This window comes from Aricia agestis, chromosome 10 (assembly GCF_905147365.1).
Source record: "Aricia agestis chromosome 10, ilAriAges1.1, whole genome shotgun sequence".
Taxonomy (NCBI): domain Eukaryota; kingdom Metazoa; phylum Arthropoda; class Insecta; order Lepidoptera; family Lycaenidae; genus Aricia; species Aricia agestis.
The window spans coordinates 6,162,773-6,189,204 of record NC_056415.1 but is presented as its reverse complement, the minus strand read 5'-3'; the positions used below and the strand labels follow the sequence as shown (position 1 = coordinate 6,189,204).

Below are 26,432 nucleotides of genomic sequence, written 5' to 3'. Positions count from 1 at the left end.
CAAAACTTATTCATTGTAGAGTCTAAAAACAGTTCTAAACTTCCATACTTTAACTACCTATAAATTAAGTACAATAGTTTTAATCTTAAAAAGTAATAGTGGGGCAATACTTCAAGCGTTTTTGTAATCTCTGCCTTAGACGATTCTGGATAATTTATTATCGAAATAAATGATGAGATTACTTTGATAAATAGTTTACACATGTTATCAAAAATTATTAAACGTGAGAAAGAGTTGGAAGACCGAACTACAAATAACTATTAATACGCTACGTATAACGTTACTAAATTTACTGAATGCAGCGTTACATCGAGGAAATAAAATTCGGCCTCAGTATAAAATAATTATTATACTTATCTACAATAATTACATCCGTTATACAATTGGGCAGAAAACTCTTTAATTATGTGTTTCCAGTAAAACTGATTTAATTACCCAAAATATTTTAATTGTTTAAACAGAGGATTATTGAAATATCGCACTTAAGTGTTAATAGTTGTTATTACTAAAATGTAAAGAATTTGGTGAAATAATTTATTGGGTAGCCGAAATATTATGTCAAACATTATTTTTTCCAACGGACCAAGAGGAAAGATGGCTATGAAGGAATCACATTTTTATTTACCTAACCTAAAACCTAGAGTTTACTGTAGGTTTGAGGCTAAAAATTGACATTGTTGTTCTTTACAATAACAATGTAAATTTAACAAAACCTACATACAAAGACAACAAATTCGAGTGTTACACAACGGTCATTATCACTGAAACGCGACATTGCCTTATATGGTAACGCGAAACGGCTTGATAAGATTATACGTAACAAAGAATTATATCAATGAGGACAATGTATCCTATTATAATCATCATCATCGGCCTAAGCACTAGAGTTTTTATTTGTAGTGAATCTAGCTCTAGTGTTTAGCTACAAATAAAAACTAGCTTGCCATACAAGGCTGAACTAACCCTACTGGGCTATTATAGCATTACTACGTTCTAGTAGTAGCTAATCTTTAGTCTGTCAATCTGATAAGAAATATCAAGTGTCTGCAGTCGGGTTGTGCAAGACTTGCTTGAACATAAGTGGTATATTGCTAGAAAAATTACGTGTTAACTGGAATTCTACTTGGTACATATTATATGCGTATTGCGTAGTTTGTATAGTCATTAAACTCCTAATCCTTTCAATAACGCCTCCGTGGTCTAGTGGTATAGAGCGCGGCTCTTGACTCGGAGGTCGTGGGTTCGATTCCCGCGTTGGAAACATCTTATTTCCAAGTTTGGTTAGGACAATGCAGGCTGATCACCTGATTGTCTGACAAGTAAGATGATCCATGCGTCGGATGGGCATGTAAAAAGTCGTGTCGGTCTTCCGTCCCACTGGGTTATGAGAGTAAAGGAACAGAGAGTGCTCTTGTGTACTGCGCACACACTTGGGCACTATAAAAATTACTCCTGCGTAGCTGGCCTGGTTTCAATGAAACCGGCCACTGCCACCGAAACCGGTGTGGGAGCTACTATTATTAATCCTTTCTATTTCTAAATTTTTTAGTTACTATGATATATTACCTTATATTACCTTCTCCACAAGTTCTTCACTTTACTTTGTGTGACTGTGTATTCATGTAACCCCAAACGGTTATACCACCACTTAGTTTTAAGGAAAGTTTCCTACGGGGATATTGATCGTCAAATGAAGTGTAGTGTTAATATTGACACGTCGCCTAGAAGAGCCTTCCTGTATGAAGTGTCTATATCCTAAATTGTCTCGAGGACGCCTCTCGTCACCTGACTACCCCATAAATGACAAAGCAAACACTGCTCTAAAGTGCTTGAGGTATTTCACCCCAGAACTGTGGATTTCACCTTTATAGCTTAGGGGTCATAAGCGCATAAGCGTCCTGTCAGAGGTAAAAAAAGTCTGAATGTATTTGTGCCCACCTGTCTGTACAGGCTCTAAGAAGATCAACATTCATAGAGCTAATAGAAACTGGTAGAGTTGTTGGTTGACGTTCTTTAAAGAACTTCGTGGAAAAACTTTACTGTGTCCGGATCATTTTACATTTCGTCTTTGAAGTTCTAACACCATGTAAGTCACTTCTTGTCTATTTGGAGATTTTGATGCAATTCGCCAGAAAATCGGAAGACGCATTGTTTTAGCCAATCAGGAACACCTATCGTCAAACAAAAATATAAACAGACGAACATATAACCTCCTCCTTTTTGGAAGTCGGTTAAAAACTCGTAAAATAGTTAATAAAGTAAATATGCATTACTGTGGATTTGTGGAATCTACACAAAATTCAATTTTTTTCTCTCCTGAAAAGTTACTATTTTTGACTTACGTGGTGTTCGAACTTCAACGACGATTTAAGTATTTAAAGAACGTCACATAGCTTTGAATTTTTAAATTAATTAATTAGGTAACTAAGCAATGTTCAAATTCGGAACGAGTAGCGCAAAAATACTGTTTTGAATATCTAATTACTAAAAAGATCCCAATGCAATGAGAACTTACCTATTTTTGTAGAATTTAACCGCGACTCATTATAAATTTTCTAATTTCAGAGGTAAAAATGTACTGAACCAGAAGAGTGAACTAGAGAAGGCACTCTCCAAACACAAAGAGAAGCAGCTTATGAACCAAATAAAGGAACACAAAGAAACGCCAGGTAAATATCCTTACTTCGCTTACATTGGCAATTTGAAATTGTTGCTCTACCTGCCCTTATGGAATTTTGAATTCTTTCCCATAGTCCATAAAAATGTTTTTTTTTTTGAGGGTGCTGTTAAGTGTTATCTGTAACCAAAAGGCTTAAACGGGCATAAGTCATAACTTTATTAAAATAAACGCACCTAATTCTTAAAACTATATTTTCATTCCTTTAAAGTTTAAAACAATATATTTTTACGCGTATCAGCAATTTCATAATTTACATTTTGAGGATCAATTTATTATAATTGATAATAATTGATTAAGAACATTATTATTGATATTGACGCAATCGATTATGATATCGCAGATTTGTGGAATAACCAACTGTTTATCTGATTTTATCTTGTTCAAATTGAAATTAACGAACTGCTTGGAAATGCAATACACCTTAATTAATGCAATAATTGCGACAGTGAAGCTGCAATAAACAACAATAGCTGTAAAAAATTGACTTAATTGTCCGAGCTAAGAGCTTCAGCCTAATTGCGAGCAACTGGCCAGTCAGTGTGACCAGTGATGAAATCTAAACGTTTTTTTTTATTATTATAGCTGAAAACTTTACATGTTTGAACGCACTATTCGCACGAACTAGTAATAGCCACGGGGACCGACTACTTCTTTGCGGAAAACTGTAAAATCTAAATCTAAAAAAAAAAAACAAATACTTTTGCATTATGGAATAATATAATATATGTGAGTTTCAAGATTATATTGAGCGAATTCTCGGAATCACTGTCAGTGACAGTGTCGCTTTTGTAGAGAAGTAATTAATTATTGTTTGAGGAAGAATTATTTAACCAACTAGTAACAAGTTTTTGTCTCGTCTAAGAACTTGGCTATAACTAATAGGTTCAAACTAAGACTAAAGAAAGGAATAGAAACTATTCGAGAAACCTAACTACAAACAATAAATATAATTATTTTCTATATGAGTTATTATGCATTTTGTCGTAAGCAACATATACATAAATGTACTAATTTTCATTTGTCTGCTCTTACTTACAGTAATTACTCTAACATCGTACTAACATCTAATAAAACCTAGAGTCCCTACTTTAGTCGTGAGTAAACTATGTTTCTTAAAAAGAACTTGTTTATAATATTATGTTATTCGAATTTTACGGGAATTTGTCGGTAGTTCATTTATTTAATAGCGCCTCATTTGTTCGCTAATGCTTTTGCACTAATCCAATCACAAGCTCTACTGAATTACACTACCGACACAATCGCCTAAGAACCGGTCATTAAAGTCAGGGCAGATTGTTTTTAAACAGAGGTTTTTTAGATTTACATCATCATCCTAGGCTTTTTTTTTTTACTTTTTACCGCTTCTTAAGCCTAAAGTTACAGTTAAGCGCATTAACCAATCTACGCGTATTGAGTTTGAACGTCGATCCTTCATCCAAGTCCAGTACTAGAACTGGTATGGGCCGTGGTTTTTTCCCCGCATTTTTGACCAGGCAGTTTTTGCGGCGGTGCAGGTGCATCGGGCGTTCACCTCGACAATTAGACACGGACCCGCCGTTAATATTTTAAAAGCCTTAGCCCTCGCACTGTCCGAGAAAAGAATTTTTGAAACTATACCTAAGTAAAGTTTGTTAAGTTTGAATGTACGGTGTGTTTTCTTTAGGGTAATACACATTGTTCTTTTAGTAATTTTTTTGGTGATTTTTACTAGAATATTGCCTCAAAAGTATAAGAAATAGATGCTATTTAGAGGAAATGGACAAATTTTTGAGAAACAATTTCAATCTATACATCTAAAAACTTTTTGTTGTAACATCCTGTTTCTTTATTGAATTGAATAAAGGTGGTACTAGCTATTGGATACCGACTTCTTACTTCTATCTCTTGTGATATAAATAAATCTTGCCTTCAATTTATTTAAAATATACTTTTATACAAAACGCATTGTTTCACAACTATTTCTCCAGCATTACCTTTTATCTAAGGAGTGCCTCAGGGATCAATACTCGGACCTTTTATTTTCTTCATGTATATCATTGAAATGTTTCTTTATTTAACATTATTCGGATAATAACAATCTAATATTCCAGTCAGGTAGTTGATAAGTGAAAAACATCGATGCAGATAACCGTCTAGGGGCAGGGCTCAACGACCAAGGTTGTATGAAAGTGAAATGCTACCTGTTTGACCATAGGATAGCTGCACCGGTCGCGAGTGAAATTCGTCATTAAACTTGCTATAGTTTATAGCAAGTGAACGTCCTGAGCTATATATTGCCTAGATACTTCCTAGAAGCTACCTAAGTTTCTGTTATTTCGTTAATAATGATAATCGAATCGGTCGATCCTTGATAATATTTTTGTAAATAATTCTAGGAATTCAAGATAGTAGAGACAAGAGTTACTACTTACTTCTACTTAAATTATTATCCTCCTTATCAGAAGCTAAACAATTTTTTGTTGTTTAAAATTTAAGGCTGCGAAATTATGTCCGTTATCCCTGTCTTAATAAATAAATCAGTCTTTATTCTAATGATGAGTGGTTAATGATTATTGAGAAAACTCAGTCATCTATGTACACAGTACACACATTACAATAATTATTTTCTTGTACGTAATGATGACTGAGAGAGTTCACTAGGTTAGCAGACTAATGAGACGACATTAACGTTATTTTCTTGTCGTTTTTTGCTCGATACTAAAAACAGTGTAATATTTTTGATACCCGAAGCGCGTTTTTTACAAAATGTTCCATTTTAAAATTACCTACATGTCAAACTTTTTTTCAATTTCCAGAGCTGGAAAAGGCAATAGCGGAGCGGGCGAGGCGGTTAGAGCAGATGGAGCAGCCCCCGGAGCCTCAGATTGAGCCGGGCACGAACCCCACACTGCAGGAGGTGCGCGCGCGACTCCGACATGCCGCGCCATCTGCCGCCGCCTCCGCGCACTAAAACACCAGCTACCGGCCTTTCGTACCTCTGAGTTTCTGTAGCATGAAAAAAACGATGATCCATTTTCATCCTGGATCATAATATAGAGGTATTCCTCTATAAAATGTCAAAGTCTCTGGTTTCTACAAAATTTTTACATTTTATAGAGTGATTCTGATGTACCTACGGAAGGCTTGTTGCTATGAGGTGTCGATTGTACAATGTTTTCCCGTGGTTATTTATTACACTAGTCAGATACATCGTGAGCCTTTGAGCCACATAGACCTTATTCATATAGCTTTAAGAGCAGTTTTTCATTGCTGCTCCAAATTATGAAAGAAGTTTGATAGAACCTATGGCTTGTTGTTAAAAAAAAATAAAGTTTCGCGCATTTAAAATTTAATCACCACGGGAATCAATCATGTAAATGTTTGACTGCGCTGCGCTTGTATCGTTTTCTAAATATATTTGTAATATTCATAGAGTATTAATAGATATAGCATTTAAATTATTGGCATGTTAAAACGTTGAAAATCTATTTACTACTGGAACTACAAAGTATAATTCTATACTTTTATTATACATTCAACGCCATCTACAAATCGGCTTCATCACTAGAGCATTGTACATTATTCGATAGATGGCGCTTTATTGAAACCGTAACGATATTTGACGAAAACAAAGCACGAATCATTGTTTTAATGCTTTAATTGTAAAGTATTTTGTAATAATATGTTGATTTCTACTTGTGTATTATTATGTTAAGTGTGGTTATAGATTATTTTTATGATGCTAAGTCACTGAAAGTGTCACAAAATGATTTGAAAGGTTTTGGTGTTAGGAAGGCTTATTTTTTATAGGACAATTCTTGCGCACGAAAATGTCGTTTGAAATAAATGACGTATTGAATATATTGAGCCATTTTAGCGCATGAGTAGTCTTACAAGAAACAAGCTACTAGGGTTACAAGGAATTAATTTTGATGTCTATGTTTAATACACAAACTACTGAAGGATATTCGCAAACGAAATATTGACTGAATCGACTACGAGCTAATAATGTTAAGGTTAAACGTCGACTTCAAAAGAAGAAAATATTTTTCTAAACTTTTTAAAGTCACAATGTTTAACGTTTCGAAACCCATTTGTAGCCATTTACAGTTCTTATTAAACATCTTATTCTCTAGAGTCTAGATAACTAGATCGGTAAGGATCTTACATATTTTGTAACAATAATTTAGACTAGTTAGGAGTTGAAGAATTGCGGCTTAGGCCTAGCACTGTACTCGTTCAAAGTAGGAGTGTAAAGTTTTGTATCTAATTCAAGTTTCTATCGACTTTCCTCTTTCGGCTTTCCACATTTCCTGTCCACGGCTTAGTGCTAAAAAGATAAATTAAATGCCACGATAAATCTGCATTCTCTACTTACAATTTACGTGTCAAATTTCTCATTCATACTGGCTTGAGAAGTCTAAAATCATGTTCTGTTTGGAATATTGAGTAAAATATTTTTTCGTTAATAAATAATGTGGCATATTTTTTTCTAATTTGGCACGGAAGCCCCTGTATGTATTGTAACAAAGTGTTCATGATCGTGATAGATATGAAGAATATTTTTATATTTTTTTAAATGTAAAACCTATAGAAATCCTATTTCTGATACCTTAAACCTATTCCATAGAGCAGTAACTGTTAAGTTTAATGGTAGATAAGAAATGTATAAAAAAAGCGTTAAGACAAGATTTATTTACATAGCCTTCGTAGCATACAATACTAGCGTTCTTACAATTCAGACTGAGGTATAGTTGCATAAAAAACAGTTTTTTTTTCTCTAAGTTTAAAATGCATCAATTATTATTTCTCTTCTCTATAGTCTTTTTGTATTATAATCTATTTACAATACTTTTTGACGATTATTCTTAGTTACTCGTATTCCCTTTGTCTGCAACTAGTCTTCAGACTTGTAGAACGTTTTTATTGATAATAAAGAATCTCTTTCTAAAGTTATAAGTAATATAGAAATACCACTTACACATCTAAAATATGCACGAAGTTCTTCCAATAACTCTGTCAAATGTAGTAAATAATATGTAGAATGTTACATTTTTAAAAAGACTTATTTTACAGGTTTTTAAATTGTCGCCAACTTCAATCCTAAAGATCAACCAATAGCGAATCGTTTTAATTGTATTTGACCAATGGCATAATAGTTTGATACGTCAGAAGTTATACGAACATTATAACCTGATCATATCACAAAACACCTATTACTTATATTACGTTAGTTTCAAGTAAACTATGTAGTTACCTTCATAAAAATACAATATGCAAAATAGTTAATTATTCAGTTAATTACATCTACACAACTACTTACATAAATAATACCAACTTATTTGATTATATCTATGATATAATTTCTTTATAGAACCGTACTAAACCATACATTTTATGGTTCTGTATCTAGCTATTTTTTTAAGTTTACATATTATTATTACTTACCTAATCACTCCAAGTTTTTTGTAAACTGATTTTCATTTTTTTGTAAATTTTAAAGTGAAGAAATGTTCTTGAACATTATCTTATTGAATAATTTGAAATATCGTGTCGCTCATATCTAGTCTGATTCAACACATAAGACTCCTTTTAGAACAAAGTTACAATTATGTTCTCCATTGTGCCTATTTATTGTTATTTTTCAAAGTTAAATTTATGTAGTAAATGAAAAAAGTTTCTTTTGCCCGGTTTCTGAAGTGAATTTATTAGTTTTTTATGTTCAGTTTGCAAGGTTCTTGATACAACATGCTCCGTTTTCCATGGGCTAAAGTCAAAAACCAATCCCCAATAGTTTCAACGACGCTATTTAAAAGATAAATTCTCAAGACAAAAAGTTCATAAACTGGTCATTGATTGGTTGATGCAAATGATCATAAACCGTAAACTCACCCCAGGAACCGGACATATTTCATTCCACTTGTTGATTCTTTCACTTTATTTCCCTTCTTAATTAATTTAGGGGACTTAGTACAAAGTGGCTTGTTCGTTAGGTTTTGGTTTCAGCTTCTGAGCTGTTCGTACGGTGGCCATTCGTTTGATATTGTGATTAGTGGTAAGTGACATTTCTTTATGAGAAATTGTAATAACATTTGATAATTATAGACCAATAAAAATGTTTTAGAATTAACATTACGTTTTATTAAAAAGAGTTAAGTACCCCATTTAGTTATGTAGTAAGACATTTTTCTGTAGAGAATAGAGATACTTACGGTCACAGTATATAATTCTTACACAGAAAAATAAAGAATATTATAATCTAATCCTAGTTTTGCTCCTAAGGGCGCGTTCAGACGTGCGTGGATTCAGCGTCGCGTGTTTTTCCAAACGCTGCAACAGAAAACGCGCAACTCTGACCGCGCCCTTAATATAAATAGATAAAGTAGGTACTAAGATTATTAGAAGTCATTATAAGTAACCAACATAGTCACAATTATAGGTTTTTGAACACAATAACATTATACAAACGATCAGGTTTACTTTAAGGTCTTTAATGAATTAAGGTACACACCTGATCTATACTAATATTATAAATGCGAAAGTATCTCTGTCTGTCTGTCTGTCTGTCTCGCTTTCACGCCAAAACTACCGAACCGATTGTAATGAAATTTTGTATACAGATAGTCTAAAGCCTGAGAAAGGACATAGGCTACTTTTTTACTGGAAAAAAGGGTTGTAGGGGGGTGAAAATACGAAAATTTGTTCAAATTAAATTAGTTCCAAAAATTCATACTAGATGGCGCCGTGCGTCTCTTACATCGCGCTAACGCTTGCCCAACATCTTTCTATAAGAGGTGGTATCATCGTACATTCAAGTTTTTTTGATTGTTATTTCTTTTTTACGGTATTTAATAAGTCAGTACTTTATATTATACACAGTGACGTAACCTTAAACCTATCAATGATAAATAGTTTATGGGTAAAGTTGTGTAATTGGGGGGCTAAATAAGCTTTAAAATTTGGCATAAAATATAAAGTTTGATTTAAAAAAATGAAATATTATGTGCACTCTGCACAGCTGTTTTGATTTAAGGGGTTTTCTTTATAAAAGCTTTTGACACTAATTTTGTGGCCATCGCGTGCTATAAACTGAAGTCCACGCGAACGAAGTTGCGGGCAACAGCTAGTAAACAATATTTAAATGCACGCGGGTATGACCAAACTGCGTTTAGAAAATAAACGAACGACAAAGCGCATGCAAGGAAAATGTCATAATTATTCTAATGGTATGCTAATATGAAAATATCAATACTGAAATAAAACAGGAAGTCACGAACGCTTATACAATAATGACATGAATTATTTGAGTGAGCCTAATTCACTATTAGCTAGCTGCGATAATGATCGGGGAAAATTGGCGGGTCCGCGAAGCGTGAACGGCTTTCGTTTTCGTCGGCGGGCGGCACGGCAGGGCGTCGCACCCTCGTCGCCGCGGCCAAGTCAGTCGCCACTCGGACTTCGGCCTACGACAACGCACACCGACCATGTGATAGTGCACGACCATGTACAAGTTAATCTGTGTCGTACTTATCGCGGCCGCGCTGCTCCAGGGTGCGCGAGGTAAGCGAACGAGGAAGAGCAAGTATGCGGCCGAGGAGGCGCAGGAGTCGACGCCGCAGCCCAGCGTGCTGACCTACTCGACCTTCGGCTTCAACGACGTGGGCTCGTACAACGGCTTCCTGCCCACCTCCCCGGACTACGCCAGCTACCTCGACCGCACGCGCGACCACAACACGCGGCTCTATGCCCCGGCGTTCCCCTCCGCCGCCGACTCCGGCTTCGGGAGCAACGAGCCGATCACAGCGGAGGGACCGAACGTCCCGAACTTCCAGTCTTCGATGAGTTTCTTCACGTCCCCGAGTGCAGACTTCAAAGGGAAGAATGCTAACGAGGGTGGTGTGTACGGGCAGACGGACGACGACCTGGCCTACGGCGCCAAGCTGAGTAAATCTAAAAATAAGCCGTTAACCGACGTCAACAACACGGGTATCAATATTTACGGCAGCGTCGCTTCCTCCATCGCCGAGTCTGAGGCGTCGAACGAAAGGAACCCTTTTAGACCGCACGCGCAGGCTTCGTCCGATCCCAAACTCTCGCCGGGTGAGACGAGCGACGTGCCCCCGAACGTGTTCAGACAGCCTTATCACTCGTACGAGGTTCACGAGTACGAGAAGCCAACCTCGACCTCGAACCCGCCCTACAAATTTCCGAAGGTGGTAGATTTCACCAAGTATAAACAGAACTACCCGACCAGCGTCGACAACAAGTACGTGGATATGTCGCATAAACCGATCAATTTGGACGCGATGGTAAATGGAGATGAAAATTCCAACATCAACACCTACAGTCAACCGGCAACGAGTCAGATGTACCAATCGAGGTACGAGTACAAGGATCCCCAAGCTGAGAATGAGGGTCCAAAGTTCAGTACATTCCAGTATCAAAATCCGACTGATAACTCCATTCACGTAGGGCAGACGAAGCAGACTAAAACTAATACAGAGTACAAAGATAAGGTGAAGAGCAGGCCGCTGCATTTGCAGTTCAGCAACGACGATAGAAAGAAGTTCAAGAACATGAAAGGATACGAGTATTCGACCAACCACAGCACGACTAGTTTTAAATTCGACTACGGCTCGTCTAGACCAAATTTCAACAGCAGCGTCGACGAGATATCTCCAGCGAGCAGCAACCTCGGCTTTACGAGTTATCAATTGCCGGAGAATCCCTACAACGACTTAGCTAAGGCACCGAGTATCAAGAATTACTATGACCCCGAGAGTAGCAAGGGACTTTCGTTCTACCGAGAGAAACCAGTCGTGGAGGAAACTTATGAGTACAAAAATCCCTTCCCCGTCCAGCGGCCGAAGCTCGTAGAAGAAGCGACGTACGACTTCAAAAGTCCGTTCACGGACGGTACGGTACCCACGTCGTCATCCCACTGGGGCAACATATTCAAGGAAACCGGCTTCTCCATCCCCAAAACTCACCCTTGGAAGCAGCAGAACACCCACGAAGACATAGACATAGTTCACATACCGAAGAAGCACGAAAACCACAAGTACGTTAAGCAATACGAAAATAACCCGAGCGAGTGGTCCTACAACAGCTACAGGCCGTTGAAATCAAATTACAGGCCGCAGGTCGATTGGAGCGATAACTACAGCACTAGGTACAGGAACGAGGAGGAGCTATTAGGTCTCAGAAACCACGATTCGTTGCAATCGAACAATTTGCCAAATTATAAGCCTAGCTACAACGATTTTGAAGACGAGGTCGACTATAGAAAGCTCGTCGAAAAATGGCGTCAGAATTACATAAGGACGAAACATAAGGAAGCCCTCCGTGAGTACGAGCCGTACGCATCCGACTCCAAATCTGTGCATGTCCCTACGACGAAGCCATATCCGGTAAGTTGTAATGCTTATTATGATCTTAATTGCATGTTTACTTTCCAAAATGACCTTCTAGATGCAAATCTTTGGGATTCTAAAACCTTGCACTTTCTTTAGGTAGAAGGCGCCGTGTAGGTTCCTATAGTAGCTAAATATTTTGGTTCTATTTCTATGTATATCTACCAACGATGTAGATTCGAAACCAACATTCAATTGCATGATTACCTTTTGGTATAAAACGTGAAGCTAATGGACTCTACATGACAACGTAATTATAAATTCTCTACGATTTTTTGCTGATCAAATGTTGAAGTATGTAGCGTGCGGTTTCCAACCATTTTTTCAGAGCGAATTGCTTTTCATCATATAAGTAAGACGTCCTCATTCAATAATTAAAATATTCTCGTAAACATTAGAAAATAGGAATTTCTCAAAAGAAGGTAATATAATATAAAAGCTAAAGATTGTAATCAAATATGAAGATTTATACTACCTACTCAGTAACAGATCTATCTCAGGTATTAAATTCCCATAGAGAGTGAAGGGGAATTGCTTATATTCACAACATCAAAGGAAACGTTTAAAGCACAGTAAGAACAATGCAGAAGTGATTTAGAGCCAATGAAAATTTATATTACAAGTCAATTAAAGTCAATTTTATACAGATCTCACTAATCACACATAAGATTAAGAAAAATTAGATGAGTCTAGGAATGCGGATCGTGAGAGTCTTTCGTGAGATGGTGGACTATTTTCCTCGCGCGGTTAGTCACTGTCAGCAAAATGATGCGCGCTATAATTAGTGTTATCGTGTTATTAATAATATCGTAAATATCCCAGGCACTTTGTTAAATTAGCTATATTTTACATGTTAACAAGAAAAAATATGATAACTCTTTGATCACACTAAGGAAATTATTTAAACGCACCAAGAGCAATAACGGTTTTGGAGGAAGGAAAAGGAACTTGGGAAAAGTGTTGGTGGCCAGCGGTCATTCAAAAATCATTTTGTGGCTGTCTTCTTTGATATTACAGAAGTACAAATATTATAATGAAAGTCATACTTACAAGTTTAAAACATTTGTTAATTTCTAATTAAAATTTAAAATCTCTACGAAGAGCCCCGCCTAAATATCCGTAACTTTGGCAAAATTGGTATTGTTGTCTGTTAGTTCTTAAAATAACCGCTGTAGTCGTTGCTTGCAGTATCTATACATAATATTATAAAACAAAGTCGCTTTTTCCCTCATGTCCCTTTGTTCCCTTTAATCTTTAAAACTACGCAACTGATTTTGATGTGGTTTTCTTTAATAGATAGAGTGATTCAAGAGGAAGATTATAGGTATAATTACATTCATTAAACAGTGGAGAAATACTGTTATTGTTAGGGTTTCTAATGTGATGTCGTAAATAATTATATTTTTTCGCTTACATTGCAAACGCAGGCTGAACCCTTTACCCTACGAGATTGCTCACAATAATGTACCAAGTATTGTACACATTGAAAAGGTCTGCAGAAAACTCCGCGATGGTATATGTATATCCCACAATAACATTTTTTTGTCATTTTCTTTTTACGACAAATAATGGCTAATTTTCGAAACCATTTTAATAAATACAGCATTAATCCTTATCCAATTAAATAACTTAAATACATTGTTGGTTTAATGTAGACCTATATGGCCCTTTACAACATTATTATTATAATAATAATAATATCTATGGACGCTTCACACCACGTCAGTCTGGCCCCGTACTAAGTACCTAAAGGACTTGTGTTACAGGTACCAGACAACGGAAATATATTTAATACTTTTATACTATACATATATTTAAGATTTTTATTATATCATACACATATTTAATACACATCCAGACCCGGGAACATTGAAAACTTTTTGTTCCGTCGGCGGGATTCGAACCCGCGACCCCCGGCTTGAGCTACCAACGCGCTCACCACTGAGCCACAGAGGTCGTCAAAAAAGTCGTACTTATATGATTACTTAGCATATGAGTTACAGATTTAAAAATTGCGGGAAGTAGCTTTTGCGGTGGTACCGACCAATGCGGGCCACGGGTAGTAATAACGAATACAAGTCAAAACTGCTGAATCGATTTTAATAATTTTTTCAGTGGCTATATTATATTTTATACCCGATGCGAAGCCGGGGCGGGTCGCTAGTCATTTATATTTATATCGGCATCAATTGATAAAATACTTCCTTATCAATAAAGGCCCTAGTGAAAGTGGTAAATGATTTTTTCAGTGTCATAAAATGGGCGGTTACTGCCTTGTGGTCATTAGGTGGTAAACTGGTAAAGACCTATGGCCACGGTACAATGAGTATCGAAAGCGCAATTTTTACCAATAACCAGTAATTACTGAATTATCGGTTTGTTGAACCGTCCATTGTTTACAAGGAAAGCAATTACGTCAAGTTATACAATGATTACATGACCTGCGTGTCAATTTATTCATGAAAAATGTAATAACTATTTACTTTACAAACGCTTCATAATTTGTTTGCGGTTAGCTATTGTATTGAAGTTTCGGTTATCGAATTTTATGTTGATCGCGACTAGGGTTGCCATCACCCAAATTCCCTTCGCCGGTCAGGCACGACAAAATCCGGACATTTGGTCGAAATGTGGTTATTTCCCCGGACACCTCTTAAACAGTATTTACGATAACCCAATAATAGATAATGCCAATTTTTGCTTTTCCAACAAGAATCTGTAAAAATCTGACTAACTCAAGTCCATGCAAGAAACCGTGTGTATGCTTAGCGAGTTTTTATCTTTCGTTTATTGCTGCATGACTTAAAAGTAAAATTTCTCTCATCAAAAGTGTCTGGATTTCAACCGGATTTTTCAAAACCCCGGCCGGACGCACTCCGGACGCCCATCAAACTAGGGCAAATCCGGGGAAATCCGGACGAATGGGAACCCTAATCGCGACTACTACGACACGACACTAGGTAGTAGGGACTACCTAACTACATGGTTTTCCAAATCGGGCCTGAAAAAGTAAGCGGAATCTCTACACTATATTGTCACTTATAATACCACAAGAGCTTCAAAATTATCTGGCATTTCCCGATAGGTTCGTTGCAAACAAATGAAGGAGTCAAGTTTTCCAGGTTAATTTTTCCTGAAAAACTTGACGACTTCTCCTGCTCCTGTGGTATTCGGGGGATTATTTTTCCGTCCCAAATGTCGGCTAATAGAATAAGAATTTGTTTTTTATATATAGCAACTACCAGAGAAAATTTTCAAAAAATTATCAGTATAATACCATGTAGGTTGTACCACGTGACGTCGAATGGTGCAATTCTATTGGTCGATATTTGGGTCGGAAAAATAATTATAATAAATTAGTGTTTTCTAATCTTTTTATGATGCGATGGTATGAAAAAATATTTCGCGACCACCCAGACGGTCTCGACTCACAGGTTGAAAAACCTTGCGGTAGCGAACAGACGTACCTACGCGTTTTTACATCAATAATAATGGAGGTGTTGAGCAAAAATAGGTTATCGTAATACATTATTATGATTCGTGTGAGAAATAATAATTAAATTATGCACGAATGACTGGTCAATGTTATGACGATAATTGGTTAATTTTATTGATGGGTATTAAAATAAGGTTTTGATTAGTGTTTCGTGCTAATAAGTTCTTTAGTTTATAGTCTTCTGACGAGCGAAGTAATTGATAGTCTCAGAATAAAATTTAAAAAATGTAAGTTAGAACTAATATTGCATAATATTGAACAATAAAGTTCAATTGGTATAATTGGATACAGGATGCTGTAACTGGCTTTTTCTCGTAATAAGTTTGGTACCTAGTTCCTACCATAGACCAATAAATAAATAAGTAGGTATAATAACCTAGGTATTATAAAGTCGAGAATAAAAAGTAATGAAATTATTGGTAGTATAAATTTATTATCAGAGAAGATAATAAAGCAACGAAAACTAGTAGATACATCATTATTTTCATTAAGTACTAATATTAAAAATGCGTATCTATCTGTCTATCTTTACCTCTTCGAGCTAAAACGGCTTGAGATAAAATTTGGTAGGTATGTAAGTAGATACTTTATGGGACGGGAAAAGACATTTAAAGACAATTTTGTTAAGGCAAATAATCGGTTGCTTCACGAATCACGATAGACTAATTTTGCCGCAAAGAAGCTGTCGACGTTATAAATATTTAGAAACTAGCTGTCCCGGCAAATGTTGTTTTGCCATATAAATAATTTCAAGTACTTATCAATATAAAAAGTACATAAAAACCAATTCTCAGCACTAACGAAAATACATACGAAATTTCATTAAAATCGATTGAGCCGTTTTGGAGGAGTTCGCGTACAAACACTGTGATCCGAGAATTTTAAATATTAGAGATATCTGACTTTAAGTTCAATAAACCCGGGTACCTCAACTGAAACCGTGTGTTGCAGATAGAAGTCCCCCACCCGGTGATCGTGCCGGTTCCGCAGCCGTACCCGGTTAAGGTCCCGGTTCCGAAGCCGGTCGCCGTGCCGGTGATCCGGGAAGTCACGGTGCCGATCGAAAAGCCGGTGCCGTATCCGGTTGTGAAAAAGGTCCCTTACCCTATTGAGAAGCCGGTCGCTGTACCTGTTGTCAAACAGGTATACCTTTACCTTTGTACCTCGTTAACGTAGTAAATAGTCGCCTAATACCTTGTTAAAATTAGACATGGGACTAATTTTAAATTGCTTAAAACCTGGGTTACGGATGGCTTATCCGAAAGTTCTGTCTTTGCAACAGAACTTCGATATAAACTCTTCAACACAAATGCGAGAATTGCCTTCAATAAGTGTCGGAGCGGAGACCTCATCTTCACATTGATATTTATTATGAAGACAATTTTCATGTCTACTTCGGTCGTAGCGCTTGCAGGTAGTACTTATTTAATATTTTATCCAATTACATATTTTTTTAATAGCAGTGCTTCCCAAACTTATTTGTACTGTGACGCCCTTGGGACTTTGCCATTTCTTTTCGACGCCCCTCAACCCAACCCCCAAAAATACTTTTCAATTTCAGAACCAGCCTACATAGGTTATCATAAAAACACTATTTGGACACTTATATTTTTATTAGGAAATAATGACCAAATCAAAACATAAGCATAAACATTAAAAAAGATAATTTTATAAAAGTTATTGACAGCAAGGCTGGCTAATGTGAAGGATGCGCTTGCTTTTCTGAGCATAGCTTCTAAAACCGGGGATGTATTCAGAATGACATATTTGGTTGTGTTGACATGCGACGCCCATGGGACAGTGTCGCGACGCCCCGGGGCGTCGCGACGGACAGTTTGGGAAGCCCTGCTTTATAGAATGCTCCGGTAATAAAATAAAGCAACTAAACCTAACAATTTCACCGCTGATAGTAACAGTAAAGATCTTTATATTTCTCATAATTGCACTACACTCTACAGTAATCTTCTGCACCAGCTATGCTCATTATGAAAATGTGTAGATGTAGATCAGTTTGTTTCCTATTCCGCTGTAATTAAAAACTTGGTGGTATTCACCTTCTGCGCTTATTTATTAATTTGATATTTAACAGTAGATGAGTATCATTGGCTTATATTTATAAAGAAATTTTAGCATTACATTATAGAGTTCAATCAAACTTATAACTCCCCTCTTTTTGGTCGGGGGTTAAAAAGACCCACATTAGTAAGGTGCTTCTTTTGATAAATAAGACACATTACCCCATAATAATACCTTCGGTTTTTTCCCATTAAAAATTTGTTGAAAATTAATAAATTGAATTAAACAACAACTATTTTTGCCTAATGGAGAAACTTTGGTTTTTTCTTCGATTAAACGTTCGTTAAAAATTGATCTGATTAAATACTTGTTGGCTTTTTTTAGTCGGTTAATTGTTTGTTAAAGTTTTGTTAAGAAAATGAAAACACCATTCTTTTTAGGTCCACGTGCCAGTGATGAAGCCGTACCCGGTGACGATCCCGCAGATCAAGCCGGTGTTCCACCACTCCAAGTCGCAAGATGATGATGACGATGAGGACTACCCCCCGAGAGACAAGAAGCCTTATTATAAGAAGTCCAAGAAGTAAGAGATTTTATGTTAAAATATTAGTAATTGAAGACAGTCTAAGTTGGCCCCTAGCTTGGCCTAGGCCCTAGAAATCTAGATGATCAATTTTATTGTGCAATATCACATAAACAGTTTATTTGAAAATTAGATTGAAGGCGCGCGATTTTCAATATCAACTCTAGACGATCAATAATTTGGCAAATACGTGATATTGCACAATAAAATTGATCGTCTTGTCTAGTCAATGGGCCCGCTAAGGGCTGGTTTACACGTATTAAGTAGATAAGTAGTAACTTAATTTGAAGTGCCTGCCGGAAATGTGTCAAGTGACAAGCCCCGCCTGCCAACCTTACAGAAAATAGTCAAAATTCTAATTACCTTGTTTAGTACTTAACCAAATTTTAACTTACTACTTGCTACTAAATTTTGTGTTTACATGCAATAAATAATTTTAAATTTAGTTAAAATTTAGTTAAATACTTATCTACTTAATACGTGTAAACCAGCCATAACGGTCGCACTCTAATATATAATTAATGATTATTGATTAAACTTCAATTTATTTAGAGGTTGACAGATAATGTATGGGGCTTATGTCAAAATCTTCAATTAAATTACAGTAAGGTAACTTTTAATATTCGTCTCTGAGTGCGGTAGCTGCAATTGATGATGGTTAGAGATTTACTTGGATTTGATTTGATGGTCCCGATTCATGGCACACGGACGTTCGCTTGGACCAAAATCAAGCGTCTGTGAACATCATTATTCTTAAATCATTGTTTTTAAGAGTTAGCTTATTAAAACTTCCGTTCATTATAATGCTTTACTTGGAAATTATTTGAGACAGATCCTTGAGTAGTTGAGGACAGTAGGCCTACTATGAAACTGTTTTGAGACTCAAACAATCGGGCGAGAATGCCGCGTTCTGCTCTAACAACGTCATTTCACGTTTGTTAGAGTAGGATGCGGCATTCTCGTCCGATTGAATCTCAAAACAGATTCATAGTACAAGGCCTGATGATAAGCCTGTTTCTCAGAGATTTCGCTTTGCTCTACCCACAGTCTTATTCACTTCCGGCCAAATCTGAGCTTCTATTAACACCTTCATCAAACTTAAATTTCGTTTCTAGATTTCTATGACTATCACTATTACAAATAGCCAAGAGTTTAGTGTTTTGAAATAATAATTATACGTATTATTTTCAGCCACCGCAGCCGGCCTCGACCGACGCCGCCCCCAAGAAGACCTTCACGGATGACCTACGAGCGTAGCAAGAGACGGCCCTACTCCCGACCCTCGAGCTCCAGTGACCACAGACGGCCCAGCCGGGACCAAGGTCACAGGGATCACAGGGACCAAAGGGACCACTACAGGGACCGGCCGCACAGGTACCACGAGGACTTCGAAGAATATGACGACAGTGATTACGCGTTGTACTGCAAAAGGACTGGCAAATGTTAGTGAAAGACGGTACTCATTGAAAGCGTATATGCGATGCAGCATGCTATTCAAAGCGCTAATTCTAGATGAGAAAAACATAACCAAACTTTAGAAGTGTGAACAAATTTTGCGCATGAAAAATAATTTTGTCTTAAAAATGTAAAAATCAATATAATCGATACGCTATTTTGAAAAAAAATGTGCCGTCGTGTAAACTGTAGAAGGTTTTAGTTAGGGCTGATAACCCAAAAAGAGGGAAGGGAAGTAAACTTATATTATGATGCATTTCGAGTTTAAAATTTGATATTATTTTTACAGAAAACAGTGAAATATGTTCGTTTTGGTCGCGCTTGCGGTGTAACTGTGCTTAAACTCAAACAATAATACATTTTCTTGTTATTATGTTGTTAAGTTCTGTTATTTAGTGTATAAAGTTATGATTATGATTTATGATCTATGTTTCAAAACCAAACCAATTCGTAAATCTCCCTAAGTCTTTAGAAAATTGTGCCAACTTGAAACAATTTAAAGTTTCTCTACCTAAGATGTTTCCTATATATAATAATTAAGATTAAGTAGCTGTAATTGTTAAGTTAAAGTCGTTATTATATTTAGATTTTGTAAATATGTTGTTTTATTTACCTTTCTAAAAACAGTCATACTAAGAAATAAGGACATTTTAAACATAAAACTAAATAGCCACCGAAAATGAAACTCGAGAATTTTCTAAGTATAGGCTAGGGTAAATCAGAGTAGTAGAAGTAGATAATTAGATACTTGTATTCTAGGTACCACCACTAATATTTATTCGGGGTGAAAACAACTTGCGAGTACTCTAGTTGCGAAAACCCTCGTAGCAAAAACTCAAGTTATACGTGGACCTTTTTACCGTCAGATTTTACGGGCGAATGGCCCACCACACATTCCCACCACTGCAACTCCTGTGTCGCCAGGATCAACAGTGGTAGTTTTTTACCGTCAACTCAATGTTCTTGAACTCGTAATCAAAGAAGCCTATAAAGGAGAAAATTAGCCTTAGGGTTAATTCAGACCGCAACGCGACGAGGCGAGGCGAGGCGCGGCGCGGCATAAATTTGTCTGGATTTGACAGATTTCAATTGCGTGAGACGTCTTGCGAATCTGTCAAATCCATATAAATTTAGGGTTGATTCAGACCGCAACGCGACGCGTAGATGCATTTCTAAATTAGTATGGATTTGACAGATTCGCAAGACGTCTGACGCAATTGAAATCTGTCAAATCCATACAAATTTAGAAATGCATCTACGCGTCGCGTCGCGGTTTGAATCAACTTTTAGAAATGCAACTACGCAAATTCGCAAGACGTCTGACGCAATTGAAATCTGTCAAATCCATACAAATTTAGAAATGCATCAACGCGTCGCGACTCGCGTTGCGGTTTGAATTGACCCAATGTAACAATAAACCCAGGAAAAGTTTCTATATCGATGTGATTCCATACGCAGGAGATCAACGTTCCGCCACGCTCTGTGCCCGCTTTTCCCAACGCTCTGCTAAGCATCACGTATTTCATTCCGTACCATTGCACGCGACGCGTTCGGTACAATTATTTCAAGTGTTCATGTATAAAATGTAGTATAATATCCTCTTATGTCTATATTAATGATACGTTTGAGATATGGGCCATTTCTAGCGTAGTGCATAAAAAAATCTCAGGCGGATTTTAAATTGAGAGCATGTATTTTTATCCGACAACCAAAGAACCAAAAGTAATTGTATTTTTGGCAGCCTATGTAGGTTTCACTGTAGAGTCTAAACGGTTTGTAAGGGTTGCGGCAGTAAAGATTATATAGATCTCGTTCGAAGATGTCAAGTGGATTCCTTCATATTAATCAAAGCAGTGTAAGAAATGGCTCATCGACAGATATTAGCTATACAGTGTATAACAAAAATAAGTGATAATACTTTAGGGTGTGTACGTGTTCCTTGTAGAGTTCACTGCGAAAGTAGCAGCGCTGAAAGACGAAAAAAAATTTTCACTTTTGTATGGGCAAGGGCGCGAGCGTCACGAGTTTCCCCATACATAAGTGAAAAAAAATTTTGGTCTTTCAGCGCTGCTACTTTCACAGTGAACTCTCTACAAGGAACACGTACACACCCTAAAGTATTATCACTTATTTTTGTTACACCCTGTAGTATCTAAACTGTAAACAATATGTCGATTTTAAAAAGCGTGATCCGATTTGGGCCACCATAACAGAAAACTGGCTGATTAGTTTAAACAATGTATTGATTTAAAGATACTCTAAAATCAATACATTGTTTAGAATTTAATACATTTTTAAATTTTTGGCCCTTCCCAAAATTATCCTAAAACATTAAAACAGTCCTCAAACCTCTTCCAAAACAACAATAAAACCATGACCTCCTCAACGGCCTTGCTTGTACACATTTTATGTCTTGTGTTATAATAACAGTGATGATATTATAGTTCTTTTTGAAAAGTTATAATTGTAGTCCAGGTCATGGCTAGCGGTTGTCGGTCACGATTTTTTCGTTGCAATTTTACCACACAACCTATTCTTGCACCTTTCCCACAAAGACGAGGCTATACTCAAAGCATTTTAATTGTTATGGTATATTCGAAAATAATTTGTATGGCCCGCCCTTGTAACAATTTTTAAGATACCGCGCGCCTCAGTTTACTTAAAAAAACCAAAGTATTCAAATACATTTAAAGAAGAAGGGTCACGATCCATATAAAGTTAACCCAGGTCCGGCGCAAACGAAACATATCTCATTTCGTTCCTTTTTTTATGGACATAAATAATCAAATATATTCATTTTTGATTTCAGTTGCTGATTTACTGAAATCGCCTCTGAAAGGCAAAAAATATTTGTTTTACTTATTAGTACTGTATACGATGATTATACAGGGTGTAAAAAAAATAAGTGATAATACTTTAGGGTATGTACGTGTTCCTTGTAGAGAGTTCACTGTGAAAGTAGCAGCGCTAAAAGACCAACATTTATTATTCACTTTTGTACGGGGAAACCTGTGATGCTCGGGCCCTTGCCCATACAAATCACAAAAAGAAGCTTTCAGCGCTGCTACTTCCACAGTGTCTGTCAAATGGTACACACCCTAAAGTATTATCACTTATTTTTGTTACACACTGTGTATTTTTTAACTTCATTACATGAATGACTCTTCTTGTATTAAACGAAATATAACGGATTGGGCCTCCGGTAAACTCACTCACTCGGCGAAACACAGCGCAAGCGCTGTTTCACGCCGGTTTTCTGTGAGATCGTGGTATTTCTCCGGTCGAGCCGGCCCATTCGGCCCGGCCGAAGCATGGCTATCCCTCGTATACAGTGGGATAAAAAATAAAGTACCTACTTACTTATCACATTTTTATGAAAAAAAAGTATCTTGCCTTACGAAGGCAATTTTACTATGTTAGCCACTAAAATAAAAAAAAGAAAACATGGTGATTGATGTCCGTTAAATAACGTATTATCTGAGATATGTTTCATTGACGCCGGGCCTGGGTCACCGATGAGCCTTCTTCTTTGCTGAAAACTTTTAATTCCCTTACTTATATGAATAAAAATTTGGTGAAAAGATAAAGGACAGGTTAGGTTCGCGACCTTAGCCAAACATACAAAAAATGCCATGAAAAAAATTATATACAGTGTGTTAGTGTAAACACCGTTATCCTTGAAACCATCAAATGAGCCCGTCAAAATGAACAACTTTTTCTATGAGAACAATGCTGGGAACTCAAAAAAAAAATGCCGTCTTCATACCCATGCGGATGCTCGGATCGGCAGTTTGTATGGGTATGAAGACGGCATTTTTTTTGAGTTCCCAGCATTGTTCTCATAGAAAAAGTTGTTCATTTTGACGGGCTCATTTGATGGTTTCAAGGATAACGGTGTTTATGTCGCAGCCGACTGGTTTAAATAGCCGTTCAATCAAACAGCTAGCCCTTTGACTGAACAACGCCATTCAATCACACTTCTAGCTTTTATTTTGAATATTTTAGTCGCTCAAAACGTTCAACACTACAGCTGATTCAAAAGCCGCCGTCTAATTGAAGTAGTTCAGCGCGCACCGCTGCGGCGCTAGGTGCGTTTTATTTACAATATGGCGTCAACTAGCAGGTTGTTGGTGTTTGTGGTTGTTTTTCGGAAAGAAAGTAGTTAATAAAAGTTACAAGTGTTATTAAAGATACAAAAATTGTGGAGGCACATACGAGTGAATCAAAATTTCAACAAATATTCGAGGAGAAATCACGGGATTATGAAATGGATGGACGCAGCCTCCCCCGAAAGGGGGGTTCGGGGGGCTTAGCCCCCCGTCAAAACAAAAACAAACACAAACCAGAAAGTCCAAAAGTTGGTTTGGTTAGGTTAGAACTTAGACCACAACACAGAGGCAGCCGGCGACCGCCGTCAAATAAAAGGGGAGCGCGGGGGGCGCAGCCCCTGCTGCTGTAGTCTTGAACGTTGTAGTCAACAAGTCGGCTAAACGACGTGTAGCCGTGTGATTGAATGGCGTTGTTCAGTCAAAGGGCTAGCTGTTTGATTGAACGGCTATTTAAACCAGTCGGCTGCGACATTTACACTAACATCTTGTATAAGTTGAATGAAGTAATGAAGTGTGTTTTAGAATTTAGTCATATTCACAGTGTTTCGTTTAGGTAGAGTATAATAACAATAGAATATAATAACAAATAACTAAATGCTAATTACCTCCTTAATTCAGCGAAGGCAAAGACCGTGAGGACTAAGGCTTTCAGGACTCTTCACTTTTCTGTGTGGGCTTGAATTACATATAGGACTATTAAAATAGTTATATACACTTTTTACCTCGAAGGCCTTCAGGCAAAAAAGCTGTACTTACTTAACTGAAAATGGAGAGAAAATGGAGCTGTAAATGATAATGGAAGCTTTCGATTAAATATTTGATAACAAAGCTTAGTTAAAACATCATATTATGTAAATGGAATAATTATTTCAAAATCAATGTTCAACATTTGTTTATGTAACTGTTTTACGCGTTGTATGAGCTTAATAAAAGTTAAGTCAGACTATTATTCTCTATTGTTCTTAATATTTTTTTGCAGATTAAGTCACACTATGTAGTGAAAGATATGAATAGTGAAAATAAAAATATTAAAAGCTTACTAAACAAAATATAATCGTCACAACTCACGACTCACTCGGTATATTATTTGTTACATAACGATGGAGCAAACCAAGGTAAGTTTTAAGCAGAAGCTCCTATTATCAAAATAATAGTTAGTTATTTTATCTAGCCTCTGTCACTTAGTTACGTGAGTTGTGCCTTCAATGCATCAGATTTAAGCTTCGATCAAATATTTCTGATTTAAACCATAAACTGTGTGGACAATGTTGATGGATTTTTGAGGATACAAAGAACACTGCATCATACAAATCTGTCATTCTGCACGACCCGATTCAGATGCATTTGATGCGCAGATATAATGTGTTACAATTTACAAGTTACAACTATAGTATGAAACTTGAACTTATCAAGGTAGGACATTCAATACTAGCTGAGCGATGATTGTGTCGCGTCGCTTGTACAGTAGGAACAAATACTAGAAGGTGAAACCTTTCTAGCACGTTTTACTCCGAGGTTGGCACCTGAGGCGAGGAACTGTAAGTGCTGAACATTCTGCAGTTTAGTAAACGATCACATCATAACAATAACATATTTTTTTATAATTTAGCTTTAAGTTCAAGTTACATAATGCAGTCATTCGTTACATCCGTTATAACTGAATTTAAAAGAGTTTGTGAATAGTGACTAGTGAGTGTTCCGATCCTTTCCGTTTCGAGAGCGAGTTCATAGGGTTCTGTAGGGTAAAAACGCCATTAAAACGGGATCCTATTACTAAGACTTCAATGTCTGTCCGTCTGTCTGTATGTCTCCAGACTGTATCTCAAGAACGGCTATAGCTAGATAGGTATCTGAAATTTTCATAGAAGGGGGTTTAAGGGGGTCTCCCATACAACAAACCTGTTTTTTGGCCTTTTTTGCTCGATATCAATAATGGCAAATGCTAGGCACTTGAAATGGTCACCAATTAAGTAATTGTACTTATTATTTTAAAATTAATAATAAAATTAAAATAAAATAAACATTTAATGGGGGCTCCCATACAAAAAACACAATTTTAGCCTATTTTTGCTCTATTATGGTACGAAACCTTTCGAGCGCGAGTCTAACTCGCACTTGGCCGATTTTATTTTGCTACTCCACGTGTTCATTTGATTAAAAAGTAAATTTTCCAGTAGGTAAATGGAATGACCTAACTTTTATACGCGGCGGAGGCATCAGATGTTTAAATATCTAGATTTTTTTCTATTAACAATATTGAACAAAATCAGTTATTATAGGCTAACTCAAGTTGAGTATCTTTTTTTCTGACAAATCACTTTTTAAGAGCGCATTTCAGATGTTGCTCGTCGTTTTTATCAAGGCATGTTGTCTGTGGCAGGGACGTTATGGAGCTTCGACACCGTTAAGTCGGAAGTCGGAACTTCCGATTATTCGATCATATTTTGAGACTCAAAACGGTTTTGTTGTAGGCCTCCAGGTTCATACTGTGTCGCGCGGGGAATCCCCCTGACCCCCGCTACGTGCGCTCTAACGTCACTTGATGTTAGTTCGTTACGCTCACGACAGGTTCTTAGGCCAAAGATATTTGTTTTGATTTTTGCGGTGTTTTGTTGGACAATGAAACCAAATCGAGTTGTATTTGGATACTATTTCGATGAAGCTAATTCAGATTTAGTAAATAGTAAACTGTGTATGAATA

The 26,432-nt window shown here is 36.7% G+C and overlaps 2 protein-coding genes across 3 annotated transcripts in view; both read left to right on the top strand.

The window, feature by feature from the left end:
• Positions 1-8,789, top strand: part of LOC121731381 (protein FAM107B) — a 62,418-nt gene extending 53,629 nt beyond the window's left edge. Inside the window, exons 3-4 of the mRNA XM_042120789.1 lie at positions 2,566-2,669; positions 5,476-8,789. Of these exons, the coding sequence (XP_041976723.1) occupies positions 2,566-2,669; positions 5,476-5,630 (259 nt within the window). The 3' untranslated portion in view covers positions 5,631-8,789. The remainder of the gene's footprint in view (positions 1-2,565; positions 2,670-5,475) is intronic.
• Positions 8,790-10,067: 1,278 nt separating this feature from the next.
• LOC121731371 lies at positions 10,068-19,943 on the top strand. Of its 2 annotated transcripts, XM_042120774.1 has the most exons (4): positions 10,068-12,069; positions 16,520-16,711; positions 18,025-18,167; positions 19,359-19,943. In XM_042120774.1, exons 1-4 carry the CDS (start codon positions 10,162-10,164, stop codon positions 19,612-19,614), a joined length of 2,499 nt encoding a protein of 832 aa, XP_041976708.1. In that variant the 5' UTR covers positions 10,068-10,161; the 3' UTR covers positions 19,615-19,943. The 2 variants fall into 2 exon arrangements, with proteins under 2 accessions (XP_041976708.1, XP_041976709.1); XM_042120775.1 differs by lacking the exon at positions 16,520-16,711.
• The last annotated feature ends 6,489 nt before the right edge of the window (positions 19,944-26,432 follow it).